Source organism: Macrosteles quadrilineatus, unplaced genomic scaffold, assembly GCF_028750875.1.
Source record: "Macrosteles quadrilineatus isolate MER2022 unplaced genomic scaffold, UCM_ALF_1.0 Scaffold_8__2_contigs__length_117827958, whole genome shotgun sequence".
Taxonomy (NCBI): Eukaryota; Metazoa; Arthropoda; class Insecta; order Hemiptera; family Cicadellidae; genus Macrosteles; species Macrosteles quadrilineatus.
The window spans coordinates 7,371,196-7,389,427 of record NW_026542601.1 but is presented as its reverse complement, the minus strand read 5'-3'; the positions used below and the strand labels follow the sequence as shown (position 1 = coordinate 7,389,427).

Below are 18,232 nucleotides of genomic sequence, written 5' to 3'. Positions count from 1 at the left end.
CTGTAAACGTCGACGACCGACGTAGACATTAGAATAAAAAATAATTTCAAAACAAGAACATAACAGAGCCATTGACTATAGAAAGCAGCCCATCGATTTTGTCCATGTGTGCTGAATAACGACTTTGGATGTTAAAAGGTTGGGTAGATTTTTCGTCCAATTCTCATTGACTTTGAATCGTGTAAGTATAGACATCTCACATGGTGGAAGGAAATCCTTGCACCATGGACATCTCATACTATTAAAAAATAATTTGAAATCCGTACGGTATCTCCATTTGGTAGAAAACAGTACAATTTTACGCCGTGTCTCACGGCCACATTAAACTACAGGCTGCGGCCTGGTAGAATTGGCAACGTCACAAGTGGTGTTTTTTTAGTGACAGACGTCCCATTAAATAACATGGCAGACAGGTGACATCAGCTCATTAATTCGCACTTTATTGATTTAAATTTATGAACATAAAATTATGAAAATATTGAAAATTAAACATACAGAATTTAAAACCGAAACTGTATGAATTAAAAATATATATCTGTACATTTTAAGCAGTATCAATATAGTCATATTCCAGTAACCCATTTTTTCGTAAATACAAAAAAGAGTGTCTAGAGTCTATAGGTTTCTTTCACATTATCAACACTAATGCAAGCGGTTTTCTGACTGTGCAGCTAGATGAATGTGTCTCAACGTCACTGGTCACAATAGACATGGACCAAGGCAATAGTTTGTTAGTCGTACAGGAGTGCTGCCACACAGTTATTCACTAACTCAATTACAAATCATTTACTAAACAAAAATAACAATTACAAAAATTGCATGTCATGTCAATCTTAACAACTAAAATTAAAAATAGACAATGCTGCCTCAATAAAACCATACCAATGATAACTTACTCCTTTAAAACTAAACAAACTAAATAATGAATTTTATGAATTATAAGCTCAGTGACCTACCTCTTTTTACACTAATCAGTTTTTGTCATCCGATAAAACCTACACCTTTTACGTCTAAACACAATTATCTGTACGGGTACGGCAAAAATTGTATTGTGTGAAAGGAGCGTTAATCATCGGGGTTTTTAATGGCTCAAGTAAAATGATCACAAATATGAAATTATAATGTGTTTTAAATAATAAAATATTAAAACACGTGCAAAGAGTTTTTATATACATCGCTGATACACTTCCGATGTCAATGTTAGCATTTTTGTTCTCAGACGTTGTTAACTTGGACTTTTACCGATGAGGTGATTAGTGCCTGATAGCGCTCAAGCGCTCTGCTCTATGGCTGTCTGACAAACAACAAAACAGCTGAAATTGTTATCATTTTAGACTAGGTGTTTGGTGTTTGTATTTACTTAATACTTATGTTCGATGGTAAAGTAAACATCAAGGTAGGAAATTTTACCTTAATATTGCTGAATGTGTGTAAAGTAAGCTTTCTTTTTTTGAATTCATTTGTACGGACATATTTTGAGGTAAGGTTTAGGCTGAATTGCCAAGGTTTAATGCACAGGTTATTTTGAGAAACGATTTTGGGTAGGTACTTTTTAAAAGATCTCCAACTTAAAACTCCCTTTAGTGCAAAGTAAGTTAGTAGTGTGTGTTAAACGAGGACCGTTCAGGGTATAAACCAGTAAGCTAGTCTAAAGCTGATTCAGTCCAAGAAATAATCTTAATCATCCATCTATATATCCCAAAATCATTTCAATAGCCTATTTAAAACTAGATCCCTGTTAGTCATTATAGCCAGTAGCAATAAATAAAATACATAGGCTTAGCCTAATCCAACTAAATTAATTGTACCTTTAACTTAACTCGATGTAGACCGACCCTATGGGCCTCTACAGAAGCTTAGGATCTACAAATATATTCAACCAAAACGAACAAATCTAAATTTTGCTTTACCTTTGACTTTCCAATGTAAAATATTCTAGGATAAGGATAACGTATTCAAATTCAAGAATTAAGATATAAAATGGGTGCCCTGAGAATCTAAAATGTCTATTTTGCACATTTAAGTTAACTTAGTCAGGAAATAACTTAGGTAAGTTAGTCAATATGGCTGCACTTTACTTGACGTCCTACACTCATTCGATTGGTTTTTTCGATTCGATATTTTCATTCGATTCTTTCATTCGATATATCGTTTGGTTAGTTAGGTTAGGTTAACCTTACCTAACTAACCAAACGATATATCGAATGAAGCAATCGATTAATCGATATATCGATCGATATTTTCATTCGAATGAGTGTAGGACGTCAAGTAAAGTGCAGCCGTCAATATACCTAGGCCTACACACATTTATTTTTCCCAAGTGAAAACATTTTTAAATGAATTATTTATTTTCAAATCCTTTCTCGAAATTTGTTTAAAGTCGTATTTTTACCAATAACTTGACCTGCTGTATGCCATGTGGGCCATTTTCGTTTGGATAAAACCTTTAGTTTTGGATTCATCTGGGTAACTTAAACCTTAATTTATTGATGTTTCTAGACCGTTCTATCAAAAAATGGAGCTGACTTGAAATTAGACAATTAGAACTAACACAGTTGGTCTAAATTGGAACCAAACCTAACCTGCCAGCTATAGGCCTAATTTCAAATTAAAAATCAAAATATTCTTTATTTGTAGTTTCATTAAGAAAATAAATTTCTCTAAACCGGTTGTGTCACTTCAACGGTAATGAGACAATGAGTACCGCATATTGGATCAATAATATTAAAAAGCGATTTAGTACTATAATCAATAACTAGGCCCTAACCTAATCCGGACAGCAGACTACCTATTACATAGGCATCCAGCTAAATACTGCTACGACTACCGGTCATATTTGTCCGACGACGCTGTGGCAAGTCTTTAAAAAAGCAGAGAAGAGTACCGGTACTAAAGAAGTGTGTAGGCCTATTAAAAAAGCCGGCAATAGTGAAACAAAATAATAAAAAAATAATTTAGCCATGTAATCACAAAAAGATTGTTTTCATTACAACGTAAACTTATAGGTAGGCCTACAATTATTACCAGCTGTTAACAGAAATAGCTTGAACCTATGTAAATAAAAAAGGTAAACATTGGAACTTTAATGGGGCAGAGCCGAGGGGACTTTTTTAACATGTAAGATCTTATATGACATATACTCAATGAGATCTTTCCAATGAGCCCTAAACTAACAAAATCGGTTGAGAAACCATGGAGGAGTTCTGCCGACAAATATCATGCTTGCCATATTTTATATATAGATTGGGCCTCATTAGACATCCAAACATTTTTAAGGAAGTTAGTGTTACCATTGATTTTAGTCAGTAGCTGTTGACAAAAAGCTAAGCGTAACTCGCCATCTTTTGATTTTAGAGCTTGAACAATCTGAAGCTTTTAAGGATGAAATTGCAAGCTATATTAAGACATTGACTACCGAGGTCTTAAAAGACCCCTTTAATTCATTCTTCAGATTACAATTTTGTCCCATATAGGTAATATGCCATATAATAGTTTCTATTTTATTGATTATAGTACTAAATCGCTTTTTAATATTATTGATCCAATATGCGGTACTCATTGTCTCATACCTTTACCTGTCTAATACTTTGCTTTCAGATCATACCAAAAGCAACATAATGTCAAACAAAGAGAAGAATATTGCAAGAAAATCAAAGAATGAAAACTGCTGAAAAATCAAATGTTAACCGACCTAGGAAAATAAACTAAAAATTGTTGCCAAATAGTATATACTGAAAAGTTAGACCTACTGACGAACGTCTCAAATGGAATCTAGTCAACCAAGTGAGATAACGAAGAGGCCATTTCAATGTACCGTGTGCGAAAAGCAGTTCACCCAAAGCAAAGAATTGACTTCTCACTTCCTAATCCATACAGGAGAAAAAAACTACCAATGTAACGTTTGCAACAAGTCATTCACATCTGGGTTGAAACTGCAAAAGCATTCGGTGGTTCATTCGGGTAGACGGTTGTTTGAATGCGTTCTTTGTAAAAAATCATTTTGCTTCAGCGCAGTTTTGAAAACGCACCTTTTGACTCATTTACCTCCGGACAAGAGGCCTTTCCGTTGCGACGTCTGCGGCAAGCAGCTGTCAACTCAGGCGAGCTTGAAGACTCACTCTTTCATTCACACCGGGGAGCGCCCATACAAGTGTGACCATTGCGACCAAGGCTTCACAACCAAGCAAGGATTGATCAGTCACATTGTTACTCACAGCCAGCGGCTGCCATTTGAATGCTCAGTGTGCAATAAAGGCTACAGTACAAGCGATGGGTTGAAGATTCACTCAGTGTTGCACACGAAGAAGAAACCGTACAAATGTGCGACCTGCGCAAAACTGTTTAGTACGGCCGCTAGCCTAAAGAGACACATCTTGGTGATTCACGCCGGCGAACGCCCGTTCAAGTGTACGCTGTGCGAGAAAACGTTTATGCAGAGCGGGGATTTGAAAAATCACCTATTGGGCCACCGAGGGGAAAAACCTCACGCTTGCGGTGTTTGCGGTAAAGCCTTCATTAAAGTCGGTAACCTGAACGCCCACATGATGATTCACAGTAGCAAACGACCGTACCCGTGTACTGCGTGTCCCAAGTCCTTCTGTCGAAAAGAGTATCTGGAAAGGCATATGTTGAAGAAACATTGAAACTGAAACTGACTGGAGTGCCATAACGGTAAGTACAGTAAGCCTACTATACAATGGTAGTAGTCTGTGAGCTGAATAGTTTGTGTTTAAGCCGCGTTTACACTAAGCAACTTGTTTTATAAACTTGACCTTGTGTTTATACAACTTTAATTGTACTTCAAGTTGTATGTGCCAAAAACAATTATCAAACGTGTTTAACAGTAGCTTGCTCGAAAACCTTCAGTCACCTTGATGCTTCAAGTGACGAGGATCTGTTCTTGGCAGCTGCTGCTTGTGTTGGGATTGCCTGTGGTAGAAGGAAAGAGCAAAGCATTTGTGTACGTCCTTCACTGCAGGTTAGGATTAAGTACAGTGGCAGTAAAATGTTAAAGATTTTGAATGAGATGATAAATATTTTGTTGGCTGGGGAATCGCAAAACATTATCATTGAAATCTCATCATCATGTCAGCTTCTTACGCATCCATATATGTTTTTCTTCTGTATCTTGTTGCATGTACGTAATTTCTCATGTATTTTTTATAAACTGGTAGTTTCCGTTGAAATAAATAAATAAATTGAGGACTAGTTTTACATTTTTTTTAAGAATGACAAGTGCAGAGTGTAGGCCTACTTGATTTTGCTGGTAGGAGAAAGAATCAAGAAGAAAAACACATCGTTGAGGGAGGCAATTCCAGTATTTCTTCCGCTCCTCTGCCCGACTTGCACTTCCGATTGAATTGGCTTATCAACTTTCTCATTTACTTTTCACACTTGCAGGCTGGAATTTCAAACATATTATCCTATTCAGCCCAAGCGTCATATTGTTTGTGTCTACATTTATAATCATCCAACGGTGCATCCCACAGAATGTTTCTGTGTCTATACTGTTCTATGAGCTGAAACATGTCAGCCAGGCACCACTCTATTGCTGACCTGCTATCAACAATTGTCACGTGTTGTCTAGGCTACTGCAGGAAGCGAACTAACTGATCTAGACTACTAGTATAGACTAGAGCCCATATAGCGGTACCCATTTTTGGTAAACAAGTTGGACGTTTCCTGTGGACAACAAAAGTTTATAAAACACAAATTTCCTTTGATCTTTTCGACACGGGTCAGGAACGCTACAACTTGTTGTAAAACACAGTTTTTTGTTGTAGCCTACAACACGTTTGTTGTACAACTTGTTTAATATTTTTCATTGCATTTTTAAACATGGTCAAACCAATTACTATAATTTGGTTGTACAACAGAAGTTTATTAAACAAGTTGCACAGTGTAAACGCGGCTTTACTATCAGCCTAAGATACTGTGGACTTCCTAAACTCGGCATGAAGGTTTTATGAAATTCTTATTTATTAGCTATTATTTTAAGTCAAACTACGGCAGACTAAAAATATTATCTGTTTCAGTCCTGAAACGAATGGTTGCTCATTAGTTTATCTTCGGGCGTTCACAAACTTTTTTTGTGTTCCTAAGGCGTTGAATAGAAAGTGAAGCCTTTGTATCACTTATGTAGTCACTTGAGTGTGGACTCAAAAGTTTTTTTATGTTAAATTAATGACAGAGAATAATATCATGGAAGGTGACACATATAATGTGTAGTGGATCAGCAATCAACAGATATTAGTTTCCGACTAACTATTGTGACTGGTGAAAAAATCACATGTTTTAGGAAGGTTACTTTGGTATATAAGATTCTTACTTGTAATAATTATGATGTCACTTACTGTAACATCGTTCTAGATAGCTGTGACTGTGAGTTAAAAAAGTGTTTTTTCTGTCTTGGGATTTTATTGGTGTTCATAAATCAGTTTTCATTTTGTAGTCTACTTGAGAAATTTAGGAATCCTTTGGTTGAGTAGTTTCATTAACAAAATACAGTTCCCCTTAATAGAAGTGTTTAAAAACAATACATTTGTGAATTTCAATTTCTTTGTTATGTTTATCAACTATGATTAAGGTTAGGCTACATACAGCTCGTGACACCTAAGCTGGTACTTGACCAATCGCTACTAGTATCTAGTTCAAAAACATCATATGCGGGTTGCGTCAAATCTGTCCTCGCGACCCTCCTGAAGGCGCTCAGTACGTGAAACACGGGGAGTCAACCCCATGAGTGGGCAGAAATGTTTGCAGACCGGTCTTTTCCTTACTTCCACCCACACCCCGCCTACACTACCCACGCTACGCCAAGTGCCAGCTTATTTGTCATGAGCTTTACAAAATTGGAGATCAGTTAGTAGACTACTAAAGATGCTTGGGTTTACTAAAGAAGGTCGGGTTGCTGTAAATTGTGGTGTAAATGGTTAGCTATTAACTGCAAATTGTTAATTTGGATGCCCTAAAAAAACCAGTCATTGATTTTAGCACAAAAAAATATCATGAAGTGTTAGTGTATTAATTAATTAGACAGGCATTTTAGTTGCATATCACTAAGGAAAATGTGGTACAACAAGTTGCAATGAAATACTGTTACTGACAACTTTGTAAAACACGTAGTAATAAACGTGTGCCATCTGATTGACCAGTTTCAATTTTATTTTCTGCACCATTGCAAGATTTAACTTGTTAAGTCTTGAATTTGGGATTGCTCAAAAAATTATTTTGTGGTAAAATATGGTGACTTATCACTAGCTTTTTTAATTGGTCACATCTTTCGGTCCATGTGTAAAATGATAGATTGTTTAAAAGTATGCTATCCCTGTCAAATATTACACTGGCTTTTAATATTACTAAATGTGAATCAAGATTAGGATGGTCGTACCATGGTGGAACGTTAGTATGTCCCACGTAATGGCCTGAGGCACTGGTAAATGAAAAGTAGAGAATACCGTACTCAAACTAGCCATATATTTAGTATATGGGGTTAGTATGGGGTATATATGAGGATAGTATTTGGGGTTTATAGCCTACATATTAAGCAACAAAAAAATCTTTAGCACCTTTGTTGAATTTTGTGGTTATTAAAAAATCCAAAAGTTACCGGTTTAGGTTTGTTAGTCCAGAGACCATATAGTCTAGTGAAATTTGTGTTTTATATGCTATTGCTGTGATTTAAGGTGTATTGTCTTAGCTGTTGTCATAATCTTGACATCCTTTGCCTAAGGAGTTTCCTGAAAAATACGAAGTGTATCCTATATTTTAGTTTTATAAACAAAAAATTCATCACGTTTGCATAATTATGTGATAACTGTATGGAATTATTCCATGCTTAGGTTTAATTTTTTATTAACAACGCATAATGCTGACTTTAACTGCTTATACATCACTCAATTTAATTACTTAAGTTACCAGTTAGTTTTTGCTAGAGTTCAAACACGAAACACATGTGAGTTGATCATCACATGAACTGATATTGCCAACTAAAGAAGTTACCCTATAAAGAATGTGACATTATCAAGCCTAGACTTATAATTTTGCTCAACTTAAGTACCGGTATATAACTTTTAAAATAAATAATTAATAAATCATTTTAAGTACTTATTTATTTCAAATGGCAATGTTTGTAAGTTTATGTACTTTTGTATGCATCCAACAAATTGTTTTAAACTTAATATGGAAATGGGGAAAAAACTTTTTTTGTCAAATTGAGTAACAAAAATGTTTAAATGAGTAAAACCATTAAAACACTAAACATAACTGGCTATTTTATGTTTTAACCTCTTTCATTACCCTTTTGTGTATACATGTGATCTTATAGAGTTATTGTTTGTCCAGTTGATTGATTGGAATAGTTATATTCCCATTAATAATTATGTCACTTGGTTTTAGAAACACTAGGAATAGGTGACATTTTATAGAAAAATTTTACGATTTTTATTTAGTTAGTATTATTTCTTGTTTGTTTTAGGGTTTTCACAATTTTGTAAAGGCAAGTCATAGATTTTAAAAGTGAATCTGCTGTCCAAAGAATTTGAAATGTGTAACCATAAAAAAATTAATTCATAAAACAGAAGTTTTTTTAGATCAAAGCTTTCCCAGTCAATTTTACACATTTATTCAAATCCTATGAAGAATTTTTTATATTTAATTTTGTTTTCAAATAACAACGTTTATTTCAGCCTAATGACGTTGTTCATTGACAGTGGCGTAACTATGGTGGGGATGAGGGGAATAGAACCGGGGGGCCCCCCAAGAACCCTAAAATGATTTGTATAAGTAAACTAATTTTAACTGCAGGCATGCACGGCAAGCACTAAGCAGATGTCAGACAGCTGTTAGGTTAAGACTTCTAGATTATTAAATAAGCCATGTCATTCTGAAATGCGTTTTGATGTTATTTCGTAAAATGTTGTGTATTGTGTGTTATTATCCGGTATGGTGTCAGGGCTGTCGGGAGGGGAGTCTAAAACTTGGAAAAACGGTAGTAAGTTGCGAATACGCAGTCGGTCGGTACAAGACAAACACGTGTGTTTACCAATAGTGGTACTTCTTAGTCAAGAAACACTATCTTCTGTGTTTCTGAATCCGACCGGCCAGAGACAGCCTCAATTGGGTTGATTTTTTTAGTTCTTTTGAATGTGATTCTGAAATGCCTGAAAACGCGAGTTTGGATTTCTATTTTTTTTTATTTTACGATTACGAAACCCTCTCTTAACTACTGAGGTGTATTGCATACTCCCAAACCCCCCGCATGAGTGCAGATCTTGAGCTCATTCATTCCCCCCGCCCCAAAGCCATGTTCTAGTTACGCCACTGTTCATTGATGTACTGTATTCAGTAATATACCGTATACCTCGTTTACAAAAATATATTCCCTCCACTTGATCCTACCTTCAAAAAAATAGCTCAACAGCTGAGGTTTGCCAAAGTCAGAGGTGGGGAACTTCCCCCTCAAACCGCCTTAATCTTGTGAACGGACTTCAACATTAATGAATTAACCTGTTATAAGAATTGATGTACTGTACTCACAACTAGTATCGAATTATGCTACTATGTGTGTGAGAGATTGGCTAAATTGTTTGGTATGATTTTGACTTGCCTATATTTTATGGTGTGACTTGCCATGCACTAATTTCATGAAAATTTATTTTTTTGTACGACTGATGATAATTATTTGATGCTGTATAACATGTTGACATTTTAATAATTTTGTTTTTGATTTGTAGCATTAATGGAAATTACTTTTAGGAATCCGTCATGTAAAGTTTTAATTATAGCCAGTCCAAGACTCAAATGAAGTTAAACTTTTGATGTTTTTTACATTTGATGAAATTATGGTTGTGATTTTGGGGGAATTTTGAAGAAATGTTTAGTGTTAAATGTTATGTGTTTGGTAAACTTTGATTAATTTTGTCTTTTGGCCTTCTCATTAAAATTTAATGGAAAATGTGTTTTTTTTTTCATTTCACTATGAATTTCCTACGTTTCCATAATTTGCAAATCGGCTCTTTCAATGATTGCTCAAGAAATACAGCACCAGAACAGTGTTAATTCAGTTTTCTTATTAGTATATCAAATTAGATGGTCCAGGCTTTCTTGCTTTTTACCATTGCAATAGTTACACCAACTCAAATTCAAATAGTAAATATTTCATTTCAACCAAGTAAATGAAATGTTTGTAGCACACATTTCTTTAAATTGCAACTAAATTATTTAACAGCGATTAAATTATCCAGTTGATCATAAACAAATCTGACGAGACCTCTATTAAAATCGGAACAAAACATCCGAACTGTACAAATAATACAATTGGAATCCATCAGTGTTCGTGGCATAGTGTATAGCTTACATGACTGGCTGTTCATGAGGTATCCAGATCGAAACCCTCTGGTGACATTAACTTTTTATCAAAGATTTTGCTTAATGCGATTACTTCTTAACTGTACATCTTTTGTTGGAATTTTGAGGCATTTATAATTTTATTTTATTGGACTATTTTTTATTTATAAGTAAAACTTTCATTCAATGATTTATTTGGTTATTAAGCAAAAGCAATAGGCTAAGTCACTTACAATACAAAAAATAATAAATAGTCCATCTCTTGATTCACAAATAAATGCAAGTTAGATAAATATAATAATCAGGAAACAAATAAAACCTTGCAAAGCAAAACTGTAGCAAAACCATGAAAAAAACAGGCAAGAAAATAGCCATGCAAGGCAGTCAGTGCATGAGCCTTACCTATAACAAAACTAGCAGTCCTACTTTATAAAATTCAGTCAGGTCATAAAAAGGGTTTTCTATCAACCAGTCCTTCATTACTGCCTTGAACCTTGAAATAGGCAAGTCCCTTATGGCTACTAGGTGGTTGAAAAATCTGTAACCTGAAACAGGGAAGCATTTAATTGCTCTGCTCAGCCTGTGTCTATGTGCAAAAACATTTAAACAATTTCTTGTGGCATAGTTATGTACTTGGTTGTTTCTCAAAAGGTACACTTCATTTGCCTTAATTTCTAAAAGACATTGAAAGATATATACATTGTATACAGTCATGATGCAGTTTTGTTGGAACAGAGGACGGCAGTGTTCCAGGTACTGGGCTCCACTCAGCACCCTGACAGCCTCCTTTTGCAACACTAGAATTTTACTTACACCAGAAGAATGGCCCCAGAGCCTGGTTCCGTAAATAATGACGGAGTGGAAAAAGGCAAAATAAGAGGCTCGAATGAATTCCCCAGCCTACCGCACACCAACTCTATGTGGTCTCCCCAGGTGAGGTGTGGGTCCAGAGTGAAGCCCAATAACTTCACAGGTCCAGTCTTTTCACATGCCATGTCTAGACTGAAGGTCATTGATTGGGTTTTGGACTCATTCAAAACAAGTTTGTTATCATTGAACCATGAGGTGGCCATGACAAGAAGGCTTTCAACCTTAGATCTAGAAATACTGAGGATGGGATCCTTAGCAAACAGGGTTGTGTCATCGGCATAAAATATGGCTCTACCAGACACATGTAGTACAAGTCATTTATAGACACAAGGAACAGAAATGGGCCCAAAATGGAGCCTTGAGGAACACCATATGATTCACAGACAGAAGAGAGGAGTTTCTACCTCTCCAAGATACTACCTGTTGTCAGTAGAGGCAATATGCCGGTTTAAAGGCACTTGGGGCACATTTTCCCATAAGAAATAACATGGGATCATTTTTTGGCCACCAAATCCAAAAATCCTGATCTTTGCCTAAATATCCCTATATAATTGTTAAACCTTATTTCTTACTTATTCCCCATAAATATATTCGATATTAAGCTAAAAAAGCTATTTCTTATATTTATTGACCCTTACAAGTGTAAATGTAGAGTAGAGGCAATATGGCAAAGAGACGCCACTTTAGGCACGTTTTCCCCATAAGAATAACATGGTGAGCTTTTTTTGACCACTTTTTTAAAAATCCAGCTCTCGGCCTATAAAAGCCTATATAAATGTTCAATACCATTGTACAACTCCATTACTATTTCAAATCCACATGCATTCACATGTATATTCTCAAAATCATCAACTTGACAGTGCGAGGTTTGTACGCGAACTCGTGCGCGCTCCCGGCTCATGGCGCGCTCCCTTGGACATCCTTAGTGGAAATCCATGAGTTCTGGCTACTTGGGAATCCAAGCCATTTGACATATAATAAATCACCCTTCCTTCTAATTACCTTCTCTACCAAATACATGTCTTTATACTTGGTCTTTAACAACTCCTCTGTATAGAAGCCTCCCCTGATTATATTACCATTTTCATCTTTCAAGATATAAGTCACAGGCTTTGTATTCTTAACTTCTGCTATTGTAAATAGCTCACCTGTCCAATTTGGAGTATATCCTTTACTAAAAACATGTTTATACTTGGAAATCCTCACACTATCACCCACCTTATATCTTGGCTTTTTAACTTGCACTACTTTAGAAGTCAACCTCTCATGCACATATTTACTATTCTTAATACTCACTTGGTTAGGCTTCATTCCTATAGATCTATGCACTTTATTATTATATTTTCTAATTAACTTTGGAAGTAAATCCAACCATTTATAACTCCCCTGAGCACTAAATTCCCTATATAGCAAATTCTTTAAAGTTCTCTGGAACCTCTCCACAATTGCAGCCTTAGTTGTAGAAAATGTGTGATAGTGATTAATATTTAAGTTTTTCATTAGTTTGCTAAAATATTAATCAATAAAACTTTATTTATACATTTCAAACAATTCAACATATGACTATGATTTTCAATCAAATATAAATGTTTAAAAAAATAAAATGAAAGCTCAATAGAGCAGCAATGGGGGAATTGCGGCACCATCTTCAAATTGAATGCTTCGAATTTTTCGTCTAGTTCCCCGTAGCCTTAGCGAAACTGCTCGAATGATGGAAAGCTGGCTTTGGATCCTCAACCATCCGATAATTTGGGAGTATGGTTTTCTCCATTTTACAGCCAGGGCTTCGCTTGTTCTCCTCTGAAACGCTTCATATTCTTTGTGGGGGACTCCTTCCGTGGAACATATTAATGGTGTGAAGCTTCCTCTGATGTCTTCGGCTGCTTTGTCATATTTATTGTGTTTCTGAATGGCATGGTTTCGAGATATTGTTCCCCATTCTTGGTTGGCGTAAGAGGGAGCGTCAGCATTAACAATGCGATTATCAAAAAACGCTACTCTCTCAGCCTCCCAAATACCATTAACTTTAAAATCAGCTTTTAAAGCAGGCACATTGTTTGCAGGGTCAGCTTCTCTCATAATAGGCTCGACTTCAACCCCTTTCCATGCCATATTTGCTATCGCAGCACAGTGGTCTCGATGTTGATCATGCCCATGTTTGATCAATCCTCCTTTTTTACAATTTAATGCATGTGTTAGATTCATAGGTTGATCACAACCATCACATCGTACTGGTAAATTTCTTAGTGTGCGGCCATAGCGAATTGACAAAGCATCTCTGAATTGATCCGGGGACAAATCCGTATGATCAGATGCACATGGTGTCACAGTTAACCATTGGCTAGTATTCCCTGCTACAATTCTAAGTATTGGCTTCTTTTGACTTTCAGGAAGTAATTCCATAATTCGTTCATTATTTGCTTTAGCCAACATGTCTTTTTCTAGTTTTCTCTTCTTTATTACATCTTGTAGTGTTGATACATGATCATTAATCTTTAATGGTTGTCCATTTTTAATGGCTAATATTAATTTTTCTGTGCATTGTTTTGATGCTTCAAATGAAATACCATCGTTCTTTGTCGGGTCCTGAATATTTAAGCCTCCAAAACGAGTAGGGAGAGAGAACAAGTCATGTTCAAGTTCAGAAATCTCTTGTTCGAAAAGGTTGGGAGTGAAATGGCGATGTATGGCAGTTTTTAAATCTTCGTATTCTTCACTAAATCCCTCTGTTACTCTTTGGAGAAATGCCCATTCATTTTGTAATGACTTAGTAAAGGCAGTATACGCTGCTTGAGGACTTTTATGTGCAGCTATGCCAAATTTCTTTATACAATCAACCCATTTTTTTACTTTTTCTTTCACAAATTCCTTCTTTTCTTCTGAGCTACCAATAATACCCCCTAAAAACCTGTACGATGTTACAATTTGCACTTGTAGGTCTCTGAAAATTTCTTCTGCTTTTTCTTTATATTCAGGTTTTACTATCAATACACTTTTCTTGGGTTCTGGGTAATACCCCCATTTTGGCCCTTCAACACGTAAAGCGTTAAACCATTCTCTAACTTTAAGTATTTCACCGAAACATGCAGAATCATCAGCGTACCAGTTTTGCTTCCAATTTAGGCTTTTTAGTTTTTTTACCAAAGGTAATATGCCAATTGCATACATTAGCATGCCTAAAGGGTCTCCCTGAGTGGTTCCTTCTTGACTAAGGATGATTTTATTGCTTCCTCTAAACATAATGGTTGCATAGCCTTGGTATGTATTGAATAGGAAACGAGGCCAAAGCACCCTAGCATTCCACAGAGTTAAAGGCCTGCTCAAGGCGTTGAACGCATTTGAAGCATCTACAAGTAAAATACAATTTTGGTTCTTTTCATTGAATAGGTCCGTCATAGTATGTATAGCACCTTCTATTCCAGCTTTCGTTCCGGCGCAGAGTTGGTCAGATCCACATATTTCTTGAACATCGTCACCTGTTACAAAAGCCATGGTTTTTGCACATAGTCTCTGCAAAACTTCTCCAACTCCTATTGGGCGAATACCAGGGTGTTTGTTCAGTGCTAATCCTCTTCTAGCTAACAGAGCTCTGATCGAGTTCCAGTTTACTATCCCGTTTGCCATCCATCGAGTTAACGATGCGACTGCTTCCCTTAAACGAGTGCTATGTGCTCCATAGCGCAGCAGAAATATTTATTGCCAGACTTTTAACTATTTTGCCATATCTCAAGAAGTTTTCGATATAAAAGGATTTTAAAATAATATTATGGACTTAGAAAATTTCAAGGTGTGCAAAAATGTCAAAAAGTCTAGACTTTGAAAAATTTCGTGATAACCGTTATTTGTACCCATATAAAGTAATGTTAAATCTTTTTTTTCGAATTTTTGATATTTTTATGTTGTATTATTGTTTATAATCAAAAGTTGATACCCACGTAGTGTACCAGAAATTTAACCGTTTTTCCGTATCTCAAGCTGTTTTCGAGATATAAGCATTTTTAAAACAATATTATGGACTTAGAAAATTTAAAGGTGTGCAAAAATGTCAAAGAGTCTAGACTTTGAAAAATTTCGTGATACCCTTACCTAGAAGAAACAAAGAAATGGGTCGCTTTCAAGGCACTACTACAAAAAACCGAGGTGGCGGGTTGACGTGAAGGTACAGTACCCTTCTATGTGCCACCACAAATCCATCCGCGGTGGCGGGTTGTCGAGCACACTCCCGTCTAGGCACCACCATGACAAACGTGTCACCACTAAATTTTATCAGAGACTGTGGGTTGTTGTGAAGCTCCATGTACGGATGCCGTCCAGCCACCACCATGTACACTGGCCGTCAATCCGTTTGACTATTTTCTGTACAATTACATGTTGTGGTAACGGGAGGTCGTGCACGATCACGTCTAGGTGCCTCCCTGGCCACCACGTCAACCTGTCTTTGGTGGCAGGTAGACGTGGTGGCACACGGCCGCCTTTAACACCAGACCGCGGCCTTCGAAGTGGAAACGTCGCAATGTGGTGTTGTAACAGCTGTTTTGTTTGGATGCAGCTAATGGTATTTGTGTATTTACGAAATATTGGTTACTGCATAATGCCAATATTGACTCCGATTAAAATGTAAAGATTATAGATTTTTAATTCATATTGTTTCGGTTTTCAATTCTTTATGTTTTACTTTCAATATTTTAATAAATTTATGTTCATAAATTTAAATTTAAATCAATAAAGTGCGAATTAATGAGCTGATGTCATATGTCTGTCATGTTATCTTATGGGACGTCTCCGTCTGTCACTAAACAACACCAATTGCGACGTTGCCAATTCTACCAGGTCGCGGCCTGTATTTAAAGGTGGCCGTGGGTGGCACCTTGATGCGCTCCCATAGAAAAGCAAACTGCTCTTCTCTCAGAGAGGAACGCCCACTAGTTCAATTCTCAAATATTATTCTAAGCTTTTTCTCAGAGACGTAGAAAAATATTTTTTTACAGTTGGTGGTCCTTTTTCAGCACGAGCTTGCAAGTCGCTCGCGCCAACAAACAACAAACAAAACAAATACACTACAAATTCAGTATGCTACTACTAACTACTCTCACTCTACCAGTACCAGTAGTGTAGTAGAAGTAGGTAGCCTTAGCCTAGCTAGTGTTTTCATTCCATGTTCCATCATCCTTAATCAAATCAAATCAAATCAAATCAGTTTATTTCCACAATATATACAAATTTACAATTTTTCAATAAAATAAAATAAAAATATATATAGCCCTGAAGCATTATACAGTAATTGTTAACGTAAATTAATTCTAGTAAAATTAATTTATAAGTTATAAAAGTAAAAACTTAAATACTAGTTGAGTGTTTGCTCCGGCTTGAATAATAACTAATTTAATATATAATGGAAATGAGTCTACATAGACCTCAGTGGTCTGTGCGTAGACTCGAGTTGCTAAAAATTATATATGTATTTTTTGAGCTAATTTGCAATTGAAGACTCCTTAATAGAGAGGTTATCCGGTAGACCGGTACAGTACTTAATATCAAACCTTAATTTATCTTAAAATTTGGACTTAATTGTAGCATTGTGGTGGCTACGAAGTTTTAGAGGCCCATTGATTTATTTTAGTCTAACAAGAAATGAGTGGTCATCTACCCTACAGAGCTGAATATGCCAAAAGCGATCGCAGCTCTTGTCAAGGATGCAAACAAAAAATTGCCAAAGAGACGCTGAGATTAGCTGTTGTTGTTCAGGTAGGATTACTGGCTCAAGCCCATCACTAGTCTTGTTCTTCCGTCTTAAACTGTAGACAAAAACTTAATCATTAAGATAAACGTAGAATTCTTTTGTGTCTTAGTTTTTAGGTGTAGGCCTAGCCTAGGCTAGCCTGAGGCAGTATTTTAGGTTTATTTTATGGTCTTGTTAGTATATAATGTCGATCTTTTTGTTGGATAGACCTAGCATCATGAATAGGCTAGCTAAGCTAATTTACTTTATTGCCCAATGACAAATGGAATCTGGATAAGTTTGTGGAAACTCGCTTGGAATCTAAGCAGCGACCTTCAGGTTTGAAGGCGAGCACTATAACCACTCGGCTGAATAACTATCTTCATAATTAGGGTAACTATTGAATTGTTAGGATACACAATATATTGCTCGCTAGGCCGATTTGTTTCTCTATTACACCGTACCGTAACTTTCCTATTTATAGAATGAATCTCTTGTGTTTTTATCAGTGTTTGTGTGAGCCTATTGGAAACAGTTAAAGATAGAGTTTAATTTAAAAACATTGAGTATTTGTAAACATTGAATTTAGAATGTCAAACAGGCTCGAATTAAGTTTAAGTGAGAGTATTTTTTACTGTGTAATAAAGACATGTCTGTGCCGAGACTGAAACCCTTGCACATGCTTTTGGCTTCTGTCCTTTAAGTGAACTTCTAAGAAACACTAGGTACAAAAAAATACGAAGTAGGCTATTTTAGAAAACACCATCCAAAAAAGATAATATATAATACTTAGGCCTACATAGGAAACGTGCATGAAGAAGTACATTGGGCTGCACTTTACTTTAGGTCCTACAATCATTCGAATGAAAATATCGATCAATATATCGATTATAGCCTAATTGATTGTTTCATTCGATATATTGTTTGGTTTAGTTAGGTAAGGTTAACCTAACCTAACTAACAAACGATATATCGAATGAAACAATTGAATAAACAATATTTTTATTCGAATGAGTGTAGGACCTAAAGTAAAGTGCAGTCGTGCATTGTCTTTCTTCTGACGGAAGCACTATGTAAGCTAGTAGAGTCTAGATGATATTTTATTAATTGAAAGACAAACAAACAAAGGGATAATTCTCGATCCAACAATTGGATATGAAATCAACCTACCTAAATCAACCTAATGAAGTGAATGAGGGAAAGAAAAAAAATATATTAGGCCTAACCAACCTTTGAATATTTCAAGCAAAATTTCTAAATTTGAAAAATTTAGGTGATTGGATTTTTTATTGGTTC

General features: G+C 35.8%; 2 protein-coding genes across 4 annotated transcripts in view; both read left to right on the top strand.

The window, feature by feature from the left end:
* Positions 1 to 1,273: 1,273 nt before the first annotated feature.
* Positions 1,274 to 9,944, top strand: LOC129001233 (gastrula zinc finger protein xLCGF3.1-like). 3 transcript variants are annotated; one of them, XM_054428459.1, is made up of 2 exons: positions 1,274 to 1,396; positions 3,598 to 9,944. In XM_054428459.1, exon 2 carries the CDS (start codon positions 3,765 to 3,767, stop codon positions 4,641 to 4,643), a length of 879 nt encoding a protein of 292 aa, XP_054284434.1. In that variant the 5' UTR covers positions 1,274 to 1,396; positions 3,598 to 3,764; the 3' UTR covers positions 4,644 to 9,944. The 3 variants fall into 3 exon arrangements, with proteins under 3 accessions (XP_054284434.1, XP_054284435.1, XP_054284436.1); XM_054428460.1 differs by having other exon boundaries at positions 1,375 to 1,480; XM_054428461.1 differs by lacking the exon at positions 1,274 to 1,396 and adding an exon at positions 1,405 to 1,462.
* A 6,774-nt stretch (positions 9,945 to 16,718) lies between these two features.
* Positions 16,719 to 18,232, top strand: part of LOC129001013 (poly [ADP-ribose] polymerase-like) — a 28,559-nt gene continuing 27,045 nt past the window's right edge. Inside the window, exon 1 of the mRNA XM_054428142.1 lies at positions 16,719 to 16,962. Within this exon, the coding sequence (XP_054284117.1) occupies positions 16,849 to 16,962 (114 nt within the window). The 5' untranslated portion in view covers positions 16,719 to 16,848. The remainder of the gene's footprint in view (positions 16,963 to 18,232) is intronic.

What these genes read in the sequence shown, in the direction of transcription:
- LOC129001233 (XM_054428459.1), top strand. Translation starts at nt 3,765, where the DNA reads ATGGAATCTAGTCAACCAAGTGAGATAACGAAGAGGCCATTTCAATGT.